The sequence below is a fragment of the Cnephaeus nilssonii genome (assembly GCF_951640355.1).
Source record: "Cnephaeus nilssonii genome assembly, chromosome: 4".
Lineage (NCBI taxonomy): Eukaryota > Metazoa > Chordata > Mammalia > Chiroptera > Vespertilionidae > Cnephaeus > Cnephaeus nilssonii.
Window position 1 is genome coordinate 43,369,516 of NC_137075.1, and position 22,538 is coordinate 43,392,053.

General features: G+C 57.5%; 2 protein-coding genes across 5 annotated transcripts in view; one reads left to right on the forward strand and one right to left on the reverse strand.

Annotated features, from left to right (window-relative positions):
* Window positions 1–15,618, forward strand: part of PAK6 (p21 (RAC1) activated kinase 6) — a 36,375-nt gene extending 20,757 nt beyond the window's left edge. For all 4 annotated transcript variants that reach the window (XM_079769547.1, XM_079769548.1, XM_079769549.1 and 1 more), the window contains 8 exons: window positions 4,877–5,085; window positions 5,945–6,589; window positions 10,601–11,098; window positions 11,223–11,356; window positions 11,701–11,827; window positions 11,936–12,061; window positions 12,520–12,654; window positions 14,102–15,618. In XM_079769547.1, coding sequence (XP_079625673.1) covers window positions 4,882–5,085; window positions 5,945–6,589; window positions 10,601–11,098; window positions 11,223–11,356; window positions 11,701–11,827; window positions 11,936–12,061; window positions 12,520–12,654; window positions 14,102–14,269 — 2,037 coding nt within the window. In that variant the 5' untranslated portion in view covers window positions 4,877–4,881 and the 3' untranslated portion in view covers window positions 14,270–15,618. The remainder of the gene's footprint in view (window positions 1–4,876; window positions 5,086–5,944; window positions 6,590–10,600; window positions 11,099–11,222; window positions 11,357–11,700; window positions 11,828–11,935; window positions 12,062–12,519; window positions 12,655–14,101) is intronic.
* Window positions 15,619–19,568: 3,950 nt separating this feature from the next.
* Window positions 19,569–20,723, reverse strand: ANKRD63 (ankyrin repeat domain 63; the record flags this gene model as incomplete). Its single annotated transcript, XM_079769996.1, has 1 exon — window positions 19,569–20,723. The coding sequence occupies one exon, from the start codon at window positions 20,721–20,723 to the stop codon at window positions 19,569–19,571; it is 1,155 nt and encodes a 384-aa protein (XP_079626122.1).
* Window positions 20,724–22,538: the final 1,815 nt, after the last annotated feature.

Consider the following 22,538-nt stretch of genomic DNA (forward strand, 5'->3'; position numbering starts at 1 on the left):
TCTGAAATCAATACAAATATATTAAAAAAACATGTGTGTGTGTGTGTGTGTGTGTGTGTGTGTGTGTGTGTGTGTGTTTTCTTTAGAAAAGCAGTCTATCATCTTTAAGGAAAATTTAGAAGAGTAGAAAGATGAGGTAGGAAGAATCACTTGTAGCCCCCCAGTCAAACACAACAGCAGTGAATATTTTGCTGTATTTCCTTCAACTATTCATTGCGTTCATACTACATTTACAAGTTAATCTTGGTGAAATTTTTATTTTTATTTATTTTAATTTTTATCTATTTATTTGAGAGAGAGAGAGAGAGAGAGAGAGAGAGAGAGAGAGAGAGAGAGAGAGGAAGAAGGGAGAGAGAGAAAAAGAGAGAGAGAGAGAGAGAGAAACATCGATTTGTTGTTCCACTTATTTAGGCATTCATTGGTTGGTTCTTGTATGTGCCCTGACCAGGGATGGAACCTACAACCTTGGTGTATTGGGATGACACTCTAACCAACTGAGCTACCTGGCCAGGGCCTAGGTGAAATCTTTAGAAAGAAGCCCAACTCTTAACCTGCAACATTAAGAATTCTGCTTTGGTGTGGAAAAAAAAGGGGTTTTGTGGAAAGTAACCTTACAGGGTGATCTGCTTATAAATTCCTAACTGTACCAGGAGTCATACACCAGGCAGGCCTATAACTTCTTTAGTGAAAGGCTTATCTTTGCCTTAAGCGAACCCTGTTCATTGTTTCTGTGCTTCTTGGTTAACACACCTTTGAAATGCCCCCTTTCGGACCCTCCTTTAAAGCCTGAGAGCACATCATCGTAGCTGTCCTGTAATCCAATGCCACCTTCATGTGATCCTCCTAATGTTTCCTCCTTACTTGCAGATGCATAAGAGAAGCTGCAAAACTGTTATTCTCTGGAGCATGTCAGATCTTGCTCCCTAGCATATGCACATACACAGTTTGGCTCAAATAAACTCTTATAAACATTTTTTTAAAATTCTGCTTTGGACAAAGAAAACCTGGTAGGGGCCCCACGTAGTCACTCACAGGGGCCCTGGGGCAGGGGACGGCCAGACATTGGGTGCCCTCTCTGCGGTCCCCACCACCACTCCCACCAGCCTTATTATTTTACCTTTCATGTTTAGATCCAATTAATTTTGAGGGATGATATGAATTCATTTTCATATGGATATCTAATTGCTTCACTACATTTATGGAAAAGGTCATCGGTTTCCACCATACTGCAGTGTCACCTTTGTCATAAATTAAGTGACCTTGTATGACTGAGTCTATTTCTGGGTTCTCTCTTCTAGTCCATTGGTCTAGTCATCAATCTTTGTGCCAGTTCCATGCTATATTAAGTAATGTAGCTTTATAATAAACCTTGATATCTAGTAGCGTAATCCTCCAACTTTGTTCAAGGTTGTCTTGGCTCTGGCCAGTGTGGCTCGGTTGGTTGGAGCGTCATCCTGCACACCAAAAGGGGGCGGGTTCTATTCCCAACCAGGGCACATACCCAGGTTGTGGGTTTAATCCTCAGTCAGGGTGAATGCAGGAGGCAGCCGATCGATGATTCTCTCTCATGTTGATATATATATCTCTCTCTCCTCTCTAAAATCAATTTAAAATTTTTTTTTAAAGATTATCTTGGCTATTCCTGGTTCTTTATGTTTCTCTGTACATTTTAGAATCAATTTCTCAATTTCCACCAAAGAAATACACCAGGATTTTGATTGAGATTGAAATAAATCTGTAGGTTAATTGGGAATAATTTACATCTTTACAATATTGAGTCTTTCAATTTATGAACATTCTTTAATATCTTTCATTATTTTATACTTTTCAATGTAGAAAACTTGCACATTGTTCATTAGATGATTCCTAGGTGTTTGATACTTTTAATGGTATCTGAGGTTTTTTCCCCCTGATAACACTTCTGACATCAAATGAGAGATTTCTTTTCTTCCTGTGACCATTTCTCCAGCTTGGATACCAACTGGGTGTTCAACAGTTGAGTCCTTTTCTCAGGCCTTTCTTTCTGCCTCTGTGGAGAATGTTCTGGAATCGTTGTTGGGGTAGCCTCAGGGATCCTAGAGTCATTTAGATGATTTGCTAAAGATTCTGTCCCCTGCAAAAGCTGGGCCCTTGGGCTGGGCAAGGGAGTTGGGGAGAGGGATGTTATTGGGGGCAGGAAGTATTAGCCAGCTTTTCTATTCTTTATTATTATTATTGCTTTCTAGAGATAGAGGAAGGGGTGAAGGGAGAAAGAGACATCAATCTGTTATTCCACTATTTATGCTGTCATTGGTTGATTCTTATATGTGCCCTGACTAGGGATTGAACCCACAACATTGGTGTATCAGGACAATGCTCCAACCAACTGAGCTCCCGGCCAGGGCCTTAGCCAGCTCTTCTTTAACTCTTGGATGTGTCCCTGCATCTCCAGAGGAGTTAACAGAGTTGGGGAATAGGGTGAGACCATCAGCTAAGCTAAGCCCAGGATAGAGGGCCTGTGTCAGATGCTGTGAGGACAGACTGAGGGACGAAGACCCTTCTGTGGCCAAAGGCTGAGAGAGGAGATCAAGTTTTATCAAAGCTTCAAGAGTCAACACGGGGGAGAGTTGTTGAGGGCCTGAGGTCACAGAAGTCAGGCCTGTCCCCTTGACAGGTGAATCTGAGGTCGGGGTTTGGCATCGCTCCCAGACTAGTATCTGCTCACGTTCCCACATCTGTAGGGCCCTGAGCTTAGAGACAGGAATACACAGAAGTAACACAGCAACAGGAACAGCCCCCATTTACTGGGAATCTGCTCACGTAACACTCCCCAAACCCTTGAGATACATTTTATTAACCCCACTTCATAGATGAAGACCACTGAGGCTCAAATCATTTAGATTAGTGGGCGACTCCCCACAGCTCACCTGCAACTCAGACAGGTGTATGTCACTGTGAAGTCCGTGGTCCTTGGGGGTCCTGCATGGGGGGCTTTGCCTGTAGCGGGTGCTTGGTGGACTCTTGAACCTTAAGGTCCCGAAAAGTAGCTGACATTCCAAGGGGAATGACAGGAACTCAGATTGTTTCACACCCGGAGAACGCTCACTCGTCGGGAAGCTGCGGCTGAGCCGGCAGCCTTCCTGAGTGGGCGCCAAGTGCCTCCCAGGTCTGTGACCTACTCTGGCACCTGCTAAAGTGCCCGGGAAAATGCTGTGTCCAGGGCAGCAGCCAAGAGGAAATGCCCCAGGATCCGAAGATACCCCAGACCAGTGGTCGGCAAACTCATTAGTCAACAGAGCCAAATATCAACAGTACAACGATTGAAATTTCTTTTGAGAGCCAAATTTTTTAAACTTAAACTATATAGGTAGGTACATTGTTATTAACTTAATTAGGGTGCTCCTAAGCTGGCCTTTGCTAAAAACTCAAGGGGCCAAAGAGCCGCATGTGGCTCGCGAGGCGCCGTTTGCCGACCACGGCCCCAGACCTACGGATAGATGAATGACCCAAGCATTCAGGAAACGAACATGCTTCTTGAAACCTAGAAGTGACTTTTCCAGGTAACCTAAGAGCCCACTGAGTGTATTTTACCACGATAAAGGAAAGTTTTAAAAACCCAGTGAGCTGCCGAAACCGGTTTGGCTCAGTGGATAGAGCGTCAGTCTGCGGACTGAAAGGTCCCAGGTTCGATTCCGGTCAAGGGCATGTACATTGGTTGCAGGCACATCCCCGGTAGGGGGTGTGCAGGAGGCAGCTGGTCGATGTTTCTCTCTCATCGATGTTTCTAGCTCTCTATCCCTCTCCCTTCCTCTCTGTAAAAAATCAATAAAACATATTAAAAAAAAAACACACAAAAAAACCAGTGAGCTGCTTCAGACACGAAAGCCTTCAGTGGGCACCCTGACTCACATCACATGAGGACCCGTCAGGGGCTCCCTGAGGTGAGGCTGGAGCCGCGCTTCCAGTCTCCCTCTCTCCAGTCCGCATGCCAACACCGCTCGGAGCTGCTGAGGGAGCTCACCAGGGCCTTAGAAAACCCCACATCAGCAGGGAGAGGGACGGGGTTGGCTGCAAGTGATGTTTTGTACAGTCAGAGTTCTGAGGCCCAGGAAAGAGGCCCAGGGGGTGGGCTCTCTGTTGCCTGGAGAGCTTTACCCCTGAGACGCCCCCCTCAGGGCTTTCCAGAATTAGGGCGGAGCGCCTGGTAACAGGAGGGTCCCAGACGGGGCAGCGTGTCTGTGACTCGGTGGGTTGGCTTTTATGAACGTTGTGTATAAACACATGAACAGGTTTTCTGTCGTTGAACCATCCTGGGACAAACCCTAGTTGACTGTGAGAAAACAAAAAACAAACAAACTGTAACAAATGATTGGATCCCACTTGCTGGTTTTGTTTAGGATTTCCACATTTATGTTCATGGGTGAGGTGGGTTTAAATTTTCCTTTTCTTGTACTGATCCTGTCTGGTGGAAGAGTCAAGGTCATGCTCCCTTCATAAAATGCATTGGCTGGCTTTCCTCCCTTCCCCCCTTTTTAATTCCTCGACAGTGGACGATAATGGTGATGGGCTTCGGTTTTATAAGAACACACCCCCAGAGTCTGCCTGCTCGACAAGGGACGTGCACAGACAAGAAGACAGACACCTGTTTTCTTTAGTCTGTGCTGCCTTACATATGGTGCTTTTGTTGTTTGTGGGACCCTCTGCTGGGAACCAGCCACTTTCCTGAGGAGGTAGAGGTGAGGGATGAGGGGAAGCCCTGGGCCCAGACAGGGGAGATGTGCTGGGGACGGGAGAGAGCCCAGAGCCTGGTGCCCCACCACCGGCTGCAGCCACCCCTGCGCCCCGGGCCCAGGCTCCTGGCAACCCCGCAGGAGCTCAGCCTGCCCCTCCCACGCAGGCACCATGTTCCGCAAGAAAAAGAAGAAACGCCCTGAGATCTCAGCCCCACAGAACTTCCAGCACCGCGTCCACACCTCCTTCGACCCTAAAGAAGGCAAGTTTGTGGGCCTCCCCCCTCAATGGCAGAACATCCTGGACACTCTTCGACGCCCCAAGCCCGTGGTGGACCCTTCGCGCATTACGCGGGTGCAGCTCCAGCCCATGAAGGTAAGGTGGGCGGCGGGCAGAGTGAGGCCAAGCGCAGCCTCTCCCGCTCCACAGATGCCCTGGTCTTGGCCAAACCACAAAGGCACCTGGAGGAACCACCTAATTACCAGCTGTCAATTAGCCGCCGTTTTCATTGCCTGCTCATCGGCCCTGTGTCTCCCTGGGTAACCCAGGGAGGAGGAGCCTGGGGAGTCCTCTAAAGGGTGCGAGGGCTGCCAAATATAGCAAATAAAATGCAGGCTGCCCAATAACATTGGAATTTAAGATAACAACAAAGAATCTTTCCGTATTCAGCGTGCCCAGGTAATATCTGGACCTGCAGCCCCGTGGGCCTGGGGGATTTAGCTGTGTGGGCCAAGAAGGGCAGATCCAAGAACCTGGGAGGGGTTGGGGTCGGGATTCAGAGGCCACAAAGCCAGTGTGTGCGGAGGAGGGCCCTGGCCTGGGCCCTGCCTCCACAGAGGGCTCTGCATCTTTCCCAGAGGGCCACAGGCAGAGCTGGAGAATGGTAGGGGGCCCCGGGTGGCCCCGTCCCCATGGTTCCCCTCGGCTCCCCAAGCTCAGCTGCCCACACCATTTGGCGTTCTGGATTGTAACCCCATGGTTACTCACCTGTGTGCCCTGCTAGACGGCGAGCCCCCTGAAAACGGGCCTTTTCCCTGTATTTCTGCACCAGCACAGGCCAGATCTGCCATGGGCCCCGGTAAATGACTGAAAATTTAAGGAATGGGGGATGACACAGCAGGCAAGGTCGTTAGGTGTTCCTCCTCAAGGCCCCCGGGGCGGCCCCGGGCCTGGCCCCAGGCTGCCCTCCCTGCCGCGAACAGGCCGTTCACCCACGCTCTCCTCTCTCCTGCAGACTGTGGTGCGGGGCAGCTCTGTGCCCACGGACGGCTACATCTCGGGGCTGCTCAACGACATCCAGAAGCTGTCGGTCATCAGCTCCAACACCCTTCGCGGGCACAGCCCCACCAACCGGCGGCGGGCACAGTCGCTGGGGCTGCTGGGGGAGGAGCACTGGGCTGCCGACCCGGACATGTACCTGCAGAGCCCCCAGTCTGAGCGCACTGACCTCTACCTCAGCTGCAATGGGGGTGCCCCGGCAGGCCGCCGGCAGGTGCCATGGCCGGAACCACAGAGCCCACGGGTCCCGCCCAATGGGCTGGCCACCAAGGCACAGTCCCTGGGCCCCGCCGAGTTCCAGGGTGCCACACAGCGCTGCCTGCAGCTGGGTGCCTGCCTGCAGAGCACCCCACCCGGCACTTCACCCCCTGCAGCCACGGGAAGGCGTGGGGCCAAAGCTGTGAGGCATGGCTCCGAGGAGGCCCGGCCACAGTCCTGCCTGGTGGGCTCGGCCGCGGGCAGGCCGGGCGGGGAGGGCAGCCCCAGCCCCAAGACTCAGGAGAGCAGCCTGAAGCACAGGCTGTTCCGGAGCATGTTCCTGTCAACTCCTGCCACCGCCCCGCCGAGCAGCAGCCAGCCAGGCCCTGCACCACAGAGCAAGGTAGGTCAGCGGGGCTGCCTTCCGCCGCTCTCCGCGAGGCCGGGAGGTGGCCTGGCAGGCGTCCACTGGGGAATGCATGTCAGGCGCGCAGGCCCTGCCTGGCCGTCCGCATTTACGGGGTTGGGTTAGGGGAACAAAATAATCAAGAAACCAGCTCAGCCTCAACTGAGGATTCTACCCTGAACCAGCTGAGTCCTCGTCCCCCAAAGGCTTAGCATGTGTGAGTCAGGCTGTGAGCCAGGGCGTTTTCCTGGGGGCTTCAGGGGAGCTATGTGCACCCAGCTTACACTCCTGCCCCCTGGGGGGTGGTTGGCAGATACCCCCCGAAAAAGCAGCATTTAAAAAATATGTATTTTTGTTGATTTCAGAGAGGGAGGGTGAGGGAGAGTGAGAGAGAGAGAGAGAGAGAAAGAGAGACATTAATGATGAGAGAAAATCTTTGTTTGGCTGCCTCCTGCACGCCCCCTACTGGGGATCCAGCCCGAAACCTGGACACGTGCCCTGGAATCGAACTATGACCGCCTGTTTCACAGGTCGATGCTCAACCACTGAGCCAAGCCGGCCAGGGGAAGAAGAAAAGCAGTCTTTGTAACCACAAAAGCCCAGACCTTCCCCTGCCCCCAGTGCCCAGCAACCCGCACCCAGGCCCCAGCACAGACAGGGGCTCCAGCACCCGGGAGGAGGGCTCTCCTGCCTCCCTCCTCAGACCGTCTCTCCGCCTCCACCCCTCACCTGGCCGACCCCCGAGGCTCCGCTGAGGCTCCTGCACTGCCGCTCCCCCCCCCCACCCCCGCCCGCACTCAGCTCGCGCCTCCGCCGGTGACCGGTCCGCCCGCCTGCGCCTTCTTTAGCGGTGGTGGTTTTGTGTCATTAACATTTCTGGAATGACTTATTCTCAAGTTTGTGTGCCATTTGAAAAGCGAGAGGATTGAATTTGCCTGCCTCCGGAGGTAGCAGGAGGACTGCCTTGGGCCTGTGTGACAGTCTAAAATGCACGGATTTTTCTTAAAGAAAGGAACCGGTGAAGGGGGCCCTCGGTGACATTTCTGGGCCGGCAGAGAACAATGTGCTTCGTACATGCCCTATGGCATCCTGTCTGTGGTAACATCCTTTCCCACTTTCCTCAGTCAGAAGCCTGAGTCAGAGGGGGTGAGACAGCCCAGGTGTCGGGAGTGCTCAGGGAAGCAAGGCACAGAGGCCTGGCTCGGGGGCTTCGCTGTCTTGGCAGCCACTGTTCTCCAGCTCCTCCCCGGGGGGCAGGCAGAAGGGAGCTTAGGCGGCAGCACGAGACTCCGAAGTCAGACCTGAGAAACTTGGGTGGCTCAGTGATGGCGGCTCCCCTCCCTGGAGGACGAGCCTGGGTCCTCCCGCTCAGTGATGGTGCCAGTCTGGTCCAGCCTGAACGTGGCTGGGGAGTTTGGAGAGTGGCCTGGACCCTCAGCCTTTCCAAGTCAGCCCCAGCCCCGGCACCCAGGGCGGCTCTGGCTTTGTGCACTCCAGCCCTGCACGGGGACCAGGACAGGGGGCTGGCATCCCCTGGGGGGTGGGTGCCTGGGGGGCAGACTGAGGAGTGGTGGCTTGATGTACCTGTCCATGCAAGGAACGTGTCTGTGAGCTGAGGGGTCTGGAAGGCTGTGCCCCAGGGGAGACGTTCCCCAGAAAACCAAGGTGGGAGCAGCACAGGGCACACTGCCTGGGAGGTGAGAATGGGAACGGGCTCACTCGCTGGCCTCTTGGGAGCCCTTCGGGGGGGCTTCAGGGCTGTGGAGAGAGGGGGTGTCTGGGCACAGACATGAATGTCTCCGGGTTCCTAGCAGCACCCCACAGCTGGGCAAGGGCTGTGCACACCTTACTGAGTACCTGCCATGGGCCACCGCCGCTGGGTGTGCAGGCCTGTGAGGGAGGTGGTGGTTGTCTTGGGCTTGGAGATGCCACAGCTCCAGATGCAGCCGAGTGCTTCCCTTCTCAGCACCGTGGGCACACGTTCCCGGAGAAAAACCCTAAGCCAGGCCTGCGCCACTCTGAGCCAGGGCTTCCGGCGGCGCTGCTGACATTTGGATCGGACTACCCTTTGGCGTGGGGGCTGTCCTGGGTCCTGTAGGGTATCTAGTCGTATCCCCAGTCTCTACCCACCAGACGCTAGCAGCACCCCACCAATGGGACAACCACAAATCCGTCCAGATACCGCCAAATGCCTCTTGCGGGGCAAAGCCACCCCTAGGTGGAAACCACAGCTTTAGACAAATGACCTCAGACGGGAAGCCCCAGGAACCCCCAGACCAAGCCAGCAGCCAGCACTCTGCCCCCCAGCATATGCCAGGCGCTGGCTCTGGACACTCACAGCAGCTCCCATGGCAGCACGGTGCCGGGAGGTCAGGCTGCCAGTGGCCATGTGAGCCCGGAGTGGCTACAGGAGGCCTGTGGCCTAGGGCTCCGGGACTCGGCCCAGACAGCTTGGTCTGTGGTCACTCACTTTGGCTAAAGAGCAAAAGAAGACCTCGAGTGGCCCCCCCCCCCCCCACCATGTTCCTGTCCCAGGCCCCGTCAGTCCGGGGCTCTCAACTCTGCAGGGAGGGACACCCTGACCCTAGACACGGCGTAGGACTGGGGTGGGGGCGGAAGCCCAGAAGCCTGGGGCGGGGTGCTGAAGAGCTTGAAAAGGTGCTGGCTGAGCCGGGTGGGCCTGAGGCCCAGACTTAGAGCTCCCCAGCCCGAGCGGACTGCCTGAGATTTCCTGGAAGCCAATTCAGCTCCAGGAATCAGGACAGGAGCCACCGGCACCTAGACAGCCAGATGTGATGGGTTCTGAGACGTTCTGAAAAGCCTCTGCAGCGCCTGAAGGTCCCCTGTAGGTTACACAGGGCCCTCTCCCCATGCCTCTTTTAAAAAAACAAAATCCTCACCGGGCCGGTGTGGCTCAGTGGTTGAGCTTCAACCTATGATTCAGGAGATCACGATTCAAGCCCTCGTCGGGGCACATGCCCGGGTTGCGGGCTTGATCCCCAGTGTAGGGTGTGCAGGAGGCAGCCGATCAGTGATCCTCTCTCATCGTTGATGTTTCTCTCTCTCTCTCCCTCTCCCTTCCTCTCTGAAACCAATACAAATATATTTTTAAAAAACAGCCCACAAAATCCTTAGTCACGTAGCACACGCCAGCTGCCTGGGGAGAACCCCAGGGAGGGGATTGTTTCCTGGCTGGGCTGGAGGAGAGCTTGGACCCAGAAAGGCAAGGAGCCTGGGAGGTTTTCAGGGGTGGGCGCAGCCTGCCACTCAGCGCCACCTTCCCTCGCTCCCCAAGGATAGGCCTCCCTTTCCCGCCTTGTGGGGGGTCCTCAGGCAGGAGTTTCATGCTTGGGAGCAAGTGGTGGGGCTCCTCTGGGGAGCCCTTAGCAAACCTCCCCGGGATCCCTGCCCCACGGATTGGGTTTGCTGGACCTACCCTCCTGATCCCACATTTCTCTGGAACCATATCCCCAGCTGGAACCCCCCTGAGGGAAACATGGCTCCGTGGGCCTCTGTGGGGAACACCACAGGGCTTCTTCCGCCTGCATGGGCCTCTGTGGGGGAGCCATGGGAGCCACCGCCTCTGACCCAGACTCCCCAGGGAGCCCTGCAGCAGAGGGGGGACTGCCTCCCCGTGGCCTCCCTGGGGCCTGGCCGTCAATTCCCCAGGAAGAAACACCCAGCACAAGGGCACCCCAGGGACTCTGCTTTTTTTGTCTTCCCAGGAGCAGGCAAATGGGATGTAGAGAGCTCTCGTTTGGTCTGCTCAGCTGGGAGCCACGGGGGGCTGGTTTCCCCCCCCCCCCCCCCCCCTGAGCAGAACTGTGGTTGGGCTTCAGCTCCGCTTGAAAATCTTCGCTGATGGCACCTCCCCCATTTGGTGTGATGCCCTGCCTAACCCTGCCCATGTCTGGGGGTCCTAGCAGCCACCCCCTGCCTCTGGGAAGTTTGCTCCAAACATTCCCACAGCCAACCCCCTTTCCGTGTCTTTCTTTTTTTCCCCTGCAGCCCAACTCCTCATTCCGGCCACCACAGAAAGACTCCCCCGCAAGCCTGGTGGCCAAGGCCCAGTCCTTGCCCTCAGGCCAGCCCATGGGGACCTTCAGCCCTCTGACCACCTCAGACACCAGCAGCCCCCAGAAGTCCCTCCGCACAGCCCCGGCCGCCGGCCCTCCTCCAGGCCGGTCTTCCCCTGCTGGTTCTCCCCGCACCCGGCACGCCCAGATCAGCACCAGCAACCTGTACCTGCCCCAGGACCCCGCAGTAGCCAAGGGTGCCCTGGCTGGTGAGGACACGGGCATCGTGACACACGAGCAGTTCAAGGCTGCACTCAGGATGGTGGTGGACCAGGGTGACCCCCGGCTGCTGCTGGACAGCTACGTGAAGATTGGCGAGGGCTCCACCGGCATTGTCTGCCTGGCCCGGGAGAAGCACTCGGGCCGCCAGGTGGCCGTCAAGATGATGGACCTCAGGAAGCAGCAGCGCAGGGAGCTGCTCTTTAACGAGGTGGGAGGAGAGGGCGGATGCGGGTGGGCATCTGGGATGGGCAGTGAACGCCAGGCCAGGCCGGACAGGTAAAAGCAGGGCCGTGGGTCCTCCCCGGCACTCAGGCATCCCCACCTGCCCCCAGGTGGTGATCATGCGGGACTACCAGCACCTCAACGTGGTGGAGATGTACAAGAGCTACCTGGTGGGCGAGGAGCTGTGGGTGCTCATGGAGTTCCTGCAGGGCGGGGCCCTCACGGACATCATCTCCCAAGTCAGGTGGGCAGCTGGAGGGCTGGGTCCCAAGTGCTGGCTGCCCCCACCATTGCCCTGGAAGGATTCCAGGCAGCCTCGGGCCCAGCAGACTTGGGGGAACTATCCCATCGTCCTGAGCTCACCTGTCTGTCTGGATTCATAGACCCAAGGGCCTCAGGGGAGTGGGAGGGCAGGTGGGGTCTAGCCTAGGCCCAGGCCCATTTCCGCCAGGCCTCTGTCCTACCTGGGCTCCCACACACCAGGCCCCGGGGCGGTGGGGCCTGGTCCCGGGGCTCCCAGCCCGCCTGTCCTGCAGCCCAGCCAACGCTAACCTTCTCTCCCGACGGGGCCCTGCCTTCCCTGTCCAGGCTGAACGAGGAGCAGATCGCCACTGTGTGCGAGGCCGTGCTGCAGGCCCTGGCGTACCTGCACGCCCAGGGCGTCATTCACCGGGACATCAAGAGTGACTCCATCCTGCTGACCCTCGATGGCAGGGTAGGGCCCTCCCCATCCTGGCACACCCGTGCTCCCCACCGCCCTGCCCCCAGCATAGCGCCCCCTCCTAACTCACCACTTCCCTTTTCCCTCTGACCCCAACCTCAGGTGAAACTGTCAGACTTCGGATTCTGTGCTCAGATCAGCAAAGACGTCCCTAAGAGGAAGTCCCTGGTGGGCACTCCCTACTGGATGGCTCCCGAAGTGATCTCCAGGTCTCTGTATGCCACCGAGGTAACCGCGCCCTCCACCCCCAGTCCTCCCGGAAGAGGCGTGGGAACACACAACTCCGACACCTTTGGCCCCGCCCATCAAAAATAGCCCTGTTTCTTAGGTTCCCACTTAGTCAACCCCCTGCCCCACTGCCCACTGTCCCTTCTTGGATGCATCTGCTCTTGCCTGTGACTTTGCTGCCACAAACTGGTCCCCAAAATGCTAGTCCTCAGCTCAAGGGCCAGGGGCATGGCCAGGCTCCCCCATGTGTGATGTCCTTTCTCAGAGAGTGGCTGACAGCTGTGTCCCTAGTCAAGGTCACTCATGCAGGAAGTAACTGCCCACAGGGCCAGTGGCCAGGAAGGAGGCCAACTCACGAAGGAGAACGGAGACCAGCTGTGGCCTCCCCGGACTGCAGCATGCTGCGACCAAGGGGCCAGACTCTGGCCAGGGGAGTCAGGGACATTCTCCTCCTGCAGGTGGATATCTGGTCTCTGGGCATCATGGTGATTGAGATGGTGGACGGGGAGCCACCCTACTTCAGCGACTCCCCAGTGCAAGCTATGAAGAGGCTCCGGGACAGCTCCCCACCCAAGCTGAAGAATTCTCACAAGGTCAGTCGATGCATAATGTGGCCCCACAGACCAAATACTTCCTGAGGCTCAGAGGACCAGAGCCGGGGCTCCACCCAGCCTCTCCCTTTCACAGAAGCCAGAGGGTCTGGGGTCCTGGGAGTGGTACCTCTTTCTCCATATGAAACCTGCACCTAGGTGTGGAGCCACATCTATAAACAAACTCCCATGGTCACTCCGGCAAGTTTCTACCTGCAAGGGATTGATAGGAGCCCGAGAGGAGGGAAAGCAAAGCGTCCAGGAATCTCTGGTGCTCTGGAGAAGAATCTAGAGAAGCTGAGCAGGAACACCTACCTCAACCCCTTCCATCAGGAGAGCCATACCATGGCAGTGTTATCGTCATCGTCCCCACCCCCACCCCCTGCTCCCATCTGTCACAGTGAATTGGCTTGTCCTCCATCACTGCACATTCTGACCACATCTGAGCTAGTTTTTCCCTTAAAACCTGTGTGTGTGTGTGTGTGTGTGTGTGTGTGTGTGTGTGTGTGTGTGACCCTTTTCAACCAAATCTAGCCAAACCAGCAGGCCTTACACACCGGTCCCCCTCCCCCACACTTCACCCCACCCCTGGCCAGGTCAGCACAAAGCTGCAAAGTGGCTCTGCCACCTAGTGGCCAGAGTGAGAAGTGTTCCAGAGTGTTGAAGCCCTGTCCCCAAATGGCAAGATCTGTGGCCCCAACACAGCTAGATGGGAGGACAGATGGGAACCCCTCGGAGACAGCTGGTCCTTGGAGACCACTGCTGACCACAAGATTAGCAGATAGTGGAGAGTTCTAGTTGACTTAATTCCCCAGAGGAGGTAGCTTTCTATAACAGACCAAGACTCAGCTTCTCCCCAAGATGTTGGCTCAAAAAGAACTAATATAAGACTTTGACTTAGACTCTAAGTCTTAGAGCAATAAAGTTTCTTGTTCTTTTCTATTTTCCAAAAACACTTCTTCATCCCTGACCCCTTTTGTCCTCACTAAAGTCCTATGTGGCAGACAGAACAAGGACATTAGCCCGTTTTGCAGAGGAGAAAACGGAGGCCTAGAGAAAATTGCAATTTGCCAGAGATTAGAGATAAACCCAGAACTGGATCACTGATACCAATCCTATGGCCCTTTCCATGGAACCTGAACGCTGAGAGACCCCAAAGAAACAGGGTGTGGAATGGTCTGTATTTAGAGCCCAGCTCCCCCAGCACTCCAGGTGCCCTAATCCCATTGCTCAGCAGCACCCCCTGGAGGTGATCTGGCCACTTTTCCTGGACTAACGCTGATTTTCTTTACCTACTTGATAATCCCAGAAATGCTGAGCCTGGGAGGAAGCAGGAAGTAAGAAAAGAAAGAACTTAAGACTGTCAAATGATGGTGGGATCAGTCAGGCATATGGGTCACCCCAAAATGACTGCAAATTGTAGCTTCATCTCACTGCCTTGTCTCCCCAGGTTTCCCCAGTGCTGCGAGACTTCCTGGAACGGATGCTGGTGCGGGACCCCCAGGAGAGAGCCACAGCCCAGGAGCTCCTGGACCATCCCTTCCTGCTGCAGACTGGGCTCCCCGAGTGCCTGGTACCCCTGATCCAGCTCTACCGCAAGCCGACCTCCACCTGCTGAGCCCACCCCGAGTGCGCCTGCCACCTGTGCCCACAGGCAGGGGACACGGGGCCGCCAACTCGCTGCCAGGGCCTGCTTGCCTCATTCTCTCAGTATTCTCTCCAAAGATTGAATGTGAAACGCCCCCCTCCTGCCCCTCTGCCCACTGGGCCAGGCCGGACCTGCCCCTTAGTCCCTCCCCCTCCCAAGAGAGTCCCCAGTTGCCTTTGGGATGATGGAGACCCCTTTTTCAGGATGACCCTTTGTTATTTGCACAGGGATATTTCTAAGAAACACGGAGACCAGCACTTCTGGCCACTACCGCCAACACAGCAGAAAAGGCTGCTGCGTGTTTTTTTTAAGGCAGCATCCCAGGCCGCCCAAGAGGGCAGAGTGCCTGTCTTTACCAGGATACTTGCTGTTCTCAGCTCTAGTTCCTAACCCTGATGTTTCGAGAGGGCCATGGGGAAGGTTTTTATTACGTAAATCTATCTATCTTCCCTTGTGTCTGACTTCCTGAAGGCACAGTCCCACCTGTACCTGCTTCCCGACCCGCCTGCACTGACAACATACAACACTCTCCTGCACAGCCTGCTCCGAACTGTGAACGGCCTGCTCGTAGGCCCTGGGAGCAGAAGGGACATTTTCTGGGTGAAAGAGAAATAATGGGGTTGGTGGTAAAGGTGGTGTCACTTTACAGGATGCAAGTGCTCGTGTGTGTGTGTGTGTGTGTGTGTGTGTGTGTGTGTGTGTAAGAAGGTCACCCCGACAGCCTGGCCCCTTCAGTAAGGCTTCCTCATCCTCTTTCCCACTGAGTTCTGCTCTGAAGAGACCTGCTTCCTTGGCCTGGCTTCCCACCCCTTAAGTCCCGTGTCCCTACCTGACCAGTGAAGAGGTTTGTATTGAGGCCGACAGGTCCGGAGGGCTGGGCAGCTTTCTGAGTTTCTCCTGTACGATGGGGTCGGGGCCCAAGTACGCAAGGATGAGGAAAGAAACTTTGTTTTACCTGTTAGCTTCATCTCATTAACCAGGACATCAGGGACCCTTCTTTTCAGAATCCTGGTCTGGGGGAGGTGAACCAGCTCCCGGGGTCCCATCATGTCAAGAGACTGGGCACCCCATTTGTGCAGACCACCGGCCCCGCGTTGCCTCCTCGGGCACCTGTCTCTTGTCCTCCTTCCTTCCCCACCTTCAGGGCAATTGTGAGACAGGGAAGCCCAGGGAAGAACTCCAGGTGTCTGGACCCAATCTAGATCATATTTTTAGATTCCTCTGCTCCCTAGTGGCCTGATTTGGGGCAAAAAAAAAAAAAAAGAAATGTACATTACAAGGACTTTTTTAAAGGTCAGTTTTAAAAACAAAAGCATCTTCCCTAGAAACTTTTGTGAATTGTTTGCACTTGTGCCTGTTTTAAATTAAACTGAGTGTTCAAAACCTCGGACTGCCTGTTGTCTCTAGGAGCGGAGCTACGTTGTCTTTGAACGGACCCTCCGCAGTGGGTGTCTAGCGTGGCCCTCCTCCTCCCCAGCGGGAGCTTTCCAGTGGCCACGCTGGTCCACAGAAAACCCAACTCCCTGGTGGGGTGTGGGCAGAGAACGGGGGAAACAGGAAGTGAAATACCCTTGGGACTGAAAGGGCGGGGGAAATAGGCTCCTTCCCAGGGGAGAGGAGCCCAGCCAGGGCCAGGGCGGAGCATCTGGCTGCTGGCCCTGCGTGGGCTCTGGGGGCAGCCACCAGGCGGGTGACCACTCTCGGCAGCAGCTTCTCCCTTCCCGTTTGCTTCCCACTCCCCGGAAAGTCCAAGGCTGCTCTCCTCGAACTGTCCCTAGGAAGGGCCGGAACTGCTTCCAGTGAGAGAGCTGTCTCCGTTTTGAGGGAGACAGTGAGGAGTTTGGAGAGTGCAGTGGCTGGAAATTAAGAAACCCGAGCTCTAGTCCTGGGATCGAGGTGAGTGGATGAAATTATCTTGAAACTTCTAGCTCTGACACTGATCCCAGTACTTAACTTCCTGGGAGTTAAGAGCTGGACGCATCCTACCGCCTAACCCAGGGCTCACGGAAACCTCCTCACCAGGAGCAAGGAGTCACGCAGACCACCTCCTGCGCCCCACAGCACTCCCAGCTGGATGGCTGCCCTGGTCCGAGGGCCCTCGTCCCACCAGCTCAGCCGGAAACAGCACCCGAGTCTTACCTTCTGGAGGCAGCCACAGAGGGAGGAGCAGAGATGAGGCAAGTGTACCACCGACCCTCCCACCTCTCCGGAGGGAGCCCACAGGGATGGTTGGTAAGGCAAAGAGAGGCCAGTTCTTGAAACGGAACCATACTGGATTTATTCATTATTCTTTTGAGTTCTAATAGTCCTTCCACCACACAGTGTCACCCCAAAAGCACGTGCAGACACCAGTTAGCCTCACACAGACCAGTTCCGAGTTTGATCTTAGAGGACCAGACTCCAGTGGCATGGGTAACGCCTCACAATGACAAAAGCGACGAGAATTGGGAAAGCAAAATGTTTAGAGAGTCTCTTCTAAAGTGGAGAGAGCTAGAGGGGACCCCAGCCAGGCCCAACGCCCTTGGGGCTGACAATGGGTGGAAGTTTACGTTCTGCACGGAGCTGGGCCTGGTAAGAAATCTGCAAGAACAGCAAGTCAGTCGGACACACAATTCAGTTCAGACAGGAACAATCGGCTGTGGTTTTTCAGGAACATCACGTTCAACCACCCAGCCCTGGGCAACTCCACGAGAGCAGCCCTCACGGTTGCCTACCCGATAAAGAGGGCGCAGGGTGACATTCAACCAAAGTCCCGTAAGTGATCCTTGAAAGATACAGCACACTCAACACAATGTGCAACGCAGACCTCACGGTGTTTTGAAGCCAAAATGCTTGTATTCTTACGCCATTAGAAATGTCATGAAAATTAAACACAGTTGGAATAAGTGAGCAAGCAAGGATCAGGAAAAAAGGAGTTTGCACTTGGGGTGTCCAATTACCCCCATCCCTCCCCAGATCCTCGCCCTCTAGCTTTTCAGGAGCTTCTGTATTGTTTACCCACCACCCAGACCGTGGAACTAAGGGGATCCCAGCAGATGTTTGAGAAGAAAAAAGTGAGGAAAGGGCAAAATGCCCCCCCAAACAAAAGCAAAGCTCGTCAGACAAAAACAGTGCATAATCAGTAGGTCCCAAGGTTCAGCAGTGGTAAGGGAGGGTTTGGGGGCTCCAGTTCTCCAGAAGACAGCAGGACCGCTCAGTACACAGAACTTTAACTTGGAAGATCTTGGGGTCTTTAATGACAGGGTCTGGGTTCCCACTACTCCAAACGCGAAGTTTTTGTTCATTGTCCCTCACTTCATTGCTGTGAAATGACTTCAAGTATAAGGATTTAATATACTACAAGAGTGTGAGGATTTCATGGGTAAATGCACACGGAGGGAGAAGTAGACAGCGGTGATCCCAAATAAAACTGTAAGTCCAAACTCCGAGCTAGGGCGCAGCGAAGAGAGCGCAGCGCTGCCACCAGGGGGCACCAGAGATCACGTCCAGTGTAGGGGCGCTGGCGGCCTCACGGGCCTGGAAAGGTGGAAGGATTGGGGAGTTATCTGACATCTACCTCCACAGGACCCGCTCCTCACCCCCAGGCCCAGTTTCTCAGCACAGGTCATTCTCTCTCTGGGCAGTTCCCTTAGAGTTACTGGTGAGAAACCTTCCGTTCTGCAAAGGCGAGCAGATCGACGTCTTGCAAACACCCCTCTGCTGGTAAAAAAGGGGGTGCACGTTCAACCTTCGGGGTTCACCGAAAGCGCCCCCACGCGCCTCTACCTGACGGGCTAGGTGCGCAGATACAAGTGCCAGCGCTTCCGCGGGGTCCTAGAGCACGCGATTCGCCAGGCCCGCCCAGGGCGGTGAGGGAGAGAACGGAAGGAGGGCCGGCCGCGGGGAAAGGGCTTTTAGCCGCCTCCCCGCGGCTGCCTCTGACTCACTAATCTGCCCAGCAAGGGAGCGGGGCCGAGCCTGCGTCCCACGCGTTGGAGCAGAAGCAGGGGTCCTTGGTCTCGACTTCTAGCATCCATCATCCGCCCTGCCCTCCATTAACAGCCCAGCGAGAGGCAGGGGCCTTTTAGCAGCCCCCTCCCGGCTCTCGCCGGAGTTTGATGTAATTCAAACCCGGGCCTGCGGCTCGTGTGGGCTTCCGACTCCCGCGCGCGCCGCCGTTTAACGTGGCAAACACTTCAGTCAATTATCCCCCTCGCGGAGCTGCTATTTAAGGAGACATTGTCAGGTTCTTAAGCCTGGGATCAGACCTGCTGCTTTCTGCTTCATATACAAAGGCTCCAAACACCAGCTCTTTGAGGGTTGGAACAAATACAATTAAGCAAAACCTTCGCGACCGCTCTACCCTGCAGGAGCACCCACGTGTGGGATGCGGGAGCTGGGAGGTGGTGGGGGCGGGAGAAGTGCTTAAGTCCTTTTCATTTCAGGCCTCTGAGAGTGAGAGGAAATTGGCTGGGCCATGAAGGGTGAGACCTCCAAGATGGAACTCAAATATAGCCCAGCCTGGGGGTGGGCTGGGTGGGCGCTGGCTGGGGCAATGACCACACATGGTCAAAGAAGTTGAATTCTGGGTGGGCCTGGGGAAGAGGTGGAGGCACTGCAATTACCCAGAAGCTAGTTCAAGGGACAAAAAGCCGTCAACACCCCGGGCTCTGCCACTTCCAAAATAGGCTTCCATTGTCCTGGGGCAGGAGTTTCTCCCCAGGAAAACTTAACCTCTGGACGCTCTCCTAATCAGCCCTAGTCCAGACCGTCTCTGAGGCCCACCCGGGTGCTCCCCTCCGCCAACACTTAAGGGGGTGGGAAACTTGGGTCGTGTGTGGCATTACTGTCAGCATCCCTGGAGAGGGGGTGGCTAGGCCCTGGTACAGGTTCAGTCTCCGGCCTGGCTGCCTGGGTGTGGGGAAACCTGACAATGGGAAGGAGACCCGGCAGGAGCCACAGACTGGGGACTGAGCCTTAGGGTGGAGGGAGGGGCGGGGTCCATCTTCCTGGGAGGCTGTAGCCCAGGGAACCAGTCTTCTACTCCTCCCTTTCCAGGACAAGAAAGGCAGGCTGTAGGGAAGGTGAGGCTTGGGCAGGGAACACCAAAACTACCAACAAGCACAAAAAAGAAATAATAGGGGTCCCTTTCCGAGAGAAGGCCACTCATCTTGGCAGTAGGGTCGGATGGGAGGGAAACTGCCAGGAAAGAGAGGACCTGGAAGAAAGAGACATCCCAGTGGAGCAGAGACAGGCAGGTGCAGGGAACTCGGCTCGTCCTCTACGCTCTTTACCGCTGATCATGCAACACCACGGCCTCCTCCGTGCCTGCCTGCCCAGGGTGGGGCCCAGGCGTCGAGTGCGGCACAGCATTGGCCTCCGACTCCGGGCCGCTCTCGGGCCCCGGGGCCTCCCCGACCAGGCTGGGGATGTCGGGAGCTGTGGAGCGTCGGCGCAAACCCAAGCGGCCGGAGCCGGGGCCGCCCTCGGGGTGGGGACTAAGGCCGATGGGAGCTTGCGCCAAGGTCGGAGGCGGTGCTCCCTCCAGCACCTCATGCGAACGCCACCGCCCGGTCCCCGAGGACTGGGGGGAGTGTGGTCGGGCCATCAGGGCTCCCGCCCGCAGGCGAGCTGCCTCCTCCTCGGTCACAGCTCCCAGCGCCAGACTCATGCTCCGGCCCAGCTCGGGCCGCTCGCTCCCCTGCGCCCGGTGCCGGCCCGAGCTCTTGCCCCCAGAGCCAGCCTCGCCGCCGTGACCATGGCCGCCGGCCGCTCGCGCAAAGCGCGCCAAGAGAGGCCGCGGTAGGCGGCGGGGGCTCGGTCGTCGTCGCTCCGGGCTTGGCGCGGGAGCCGGGCGAGCAGGGGGGCTGTCGGAGTTGGAGCCCCGGGCCGCGGCGGCGGCGGCGGCGCGGCCCCAGGGACCGGTGAGGGCCTGCACGCAGGTTCCGTGGCCGCGGGCGGCGGCCAGTTGCAGCGCTGTGAGGCCCGCACGGTTGGTGCGGTCGAGGCGCAGGCCGAGGCGGCGGAAGGAGCGCACCAGGAACTCGAGCACCGCCCCGTGGCCGCAGGCCGCCGCCCACATCACGGGGCTGTTGCCCGCCGAGTCGGCCGCCTCGGGGTCGCCGCTGAACTGCACCAGCAGCTGCACGGCGTCCAGGTGGCCACGCTCGCACGCCAGGCTGAGCGCCGTGCGGCCGCGCTCGTCCCGCAGGTTCACGGCCGCACCCTGCTCCAGCAGCAGTCGCACGAAGCGCGAGCGCAGCGCGGGGTCCGGCAACCCCACGGCCACCATGAGCGGCGTGCGGCCCTGTTCCGCGCGGCAGTCGATGATGCTTCGGTCCAGCGCATCCAGCACGAAGCGGGCCAGGTGCACTTTGCCCGCCTGCATGGCCTCCAGGAAGGTGCGCGTACCCGCTCGGGGGCACAGGTCCTTGGGCTTGAGCATGGCACCCGCCGCCGCGCCCAGGCGGCCCGGCAGCTCCGCACGGGGGCGCCCCTGTTCCCGCGCCCCACCGGACTCTGGCCTCCGCGGTGCTCTGGCGTGGCTCCCTCTCCGCGTGGGCGGCCGCGGCCGAGGCTCCCGAGCTTCCCGCTCTTGTGCCCCCGCTGCTCCCGCTGCCCTGTCGCAACGGCGCCGCACGCCGCTCCTTCCCTGGGCTTCCCGCCCGCCTGGAGGTGTGGGTCGCTCGCTCCTCCACGCTCCGCGCCTGGCCCGCCACGAGACGACTGGAGCCGAAACTCTGCCCCCTCCTGACTCTCCCGCTGTTTTCCTCGTGTCCGGCGAGCCTCAGTCCCCCGTGGCCTGGAGCCGCGCCACTCACCGCACTCGGGGCAGCCCCCGCTCCCCTGCTGAGACGGTGGCGCCCGCCTTCCGCGCCTGCCTCTCGCCCCGGCGGGGCGCGCCTCTCCTCCAGCTGCTAGCGCCGCTCCTCCGCCTCCTCCCCTCTCGCGGGGGCCGGGCCACGCCGGGGCGCTTGCTCCTTTCTTGGGGGGCTCAGCGGCGCGGGAGCCGCCGCCCACCTGGATACCTGGCTTTGTAGCCTGGGCGGCGGCGGGGGGTGGGGGTGGGGGGTCTCTATGGAAATGGCTGCCCTGGGAGCGGGCTGAGCCATCAAGGCAGAAAAGGACTGGGCGGGGGAGACCGCCCCTGACCCCCACACCTCCGTGGGCCTCGAGGTGGGGGAGCGGCTCCTCCTCCGCGCTCCCCTGGGGCTACAGCGGCGGCTGCGGGGGCTGCTCGCTGTGGGCCACAGGCACCAATCCCAAAGTCAGTCATTTCTCCCCGCCCTCGGCCGGCGGAGTCGCTGCCCTGGGCTCCTTAGACACGGGTGGGACCTCGGGGCCGTCGGGGAAGACGGCGCGTTGCCCCCAGCTGTCGGGGTGGAAGGAAATGGTACCCCATGAGAGCAGAACTGGACCACAAGCGAGCTAGGGCGGCCGCGAAAGGCGGGCTGGGAGTCGTTCGGAGGAGGGAGTAGCTGCGCTGTGCGCGGGATGGGGGGCGCTCAGTCTGGCTGGGAACTGCCACTCGCAGTGTCGCAAACCACGCACTCACAATTGTTCCTCCCGCACAGGCTCTCTCGGAGTGGGGGCGGGAGGAGAGTGTGCCCGCCAATCTCAGACGTCTCCAACCCCTTCAACGTGCCCGCCTGCCAGCTCTCGGCGGCTGAGAAGCAGGCGGGGCGGGCGCCGGAGGATCCCCGAGTGCTGCAGCCACGGTAGCAACTCCCGGGTGCCGCCTCCCCGCCGCTTCAGGACAGGCGCCATCCCGGAAAGAGCAAAGATCAAGGGACACACGCAAGGCTCCCCCCCAGTTCCAACTCCCTCTTAGGCATAAAACCACCCCTAGACCACAAGGCTCTGACCTTGTCCACTACCTGACCCCTTTGAATAGAGCTCAAGTCAATAGGGGGGGTCTCTATGGCAATGGCTGCCCTGCAAACCACCGCATCCAGTCTCCCTCTGGTGGGTGCTCTGGGGGAGGGGGCCTTGGAGAGCAGGGCGGGCAGGCCTCCGGTGAGGGGAGTCAGGGCACCTCAGAGCTGAAGGGTGTGGGAGGGTGTGTAGGGTTGGAATGGAGTTTTGTAAAGTAAGAAGTGAATCAGGTCCCAGCTACAGAGTTTACTGAGCTTTTTAGTGAGCCAGGTTTCCAACTGTTTCCAGCTGTGGGAAATACAGAAACAGCAGTTCAGTTCTGGATAGAAAAGACCTCCCCGCTCAAGTGGGAAGACAGGACCAAGACATAAAAAGTGGAGATTAT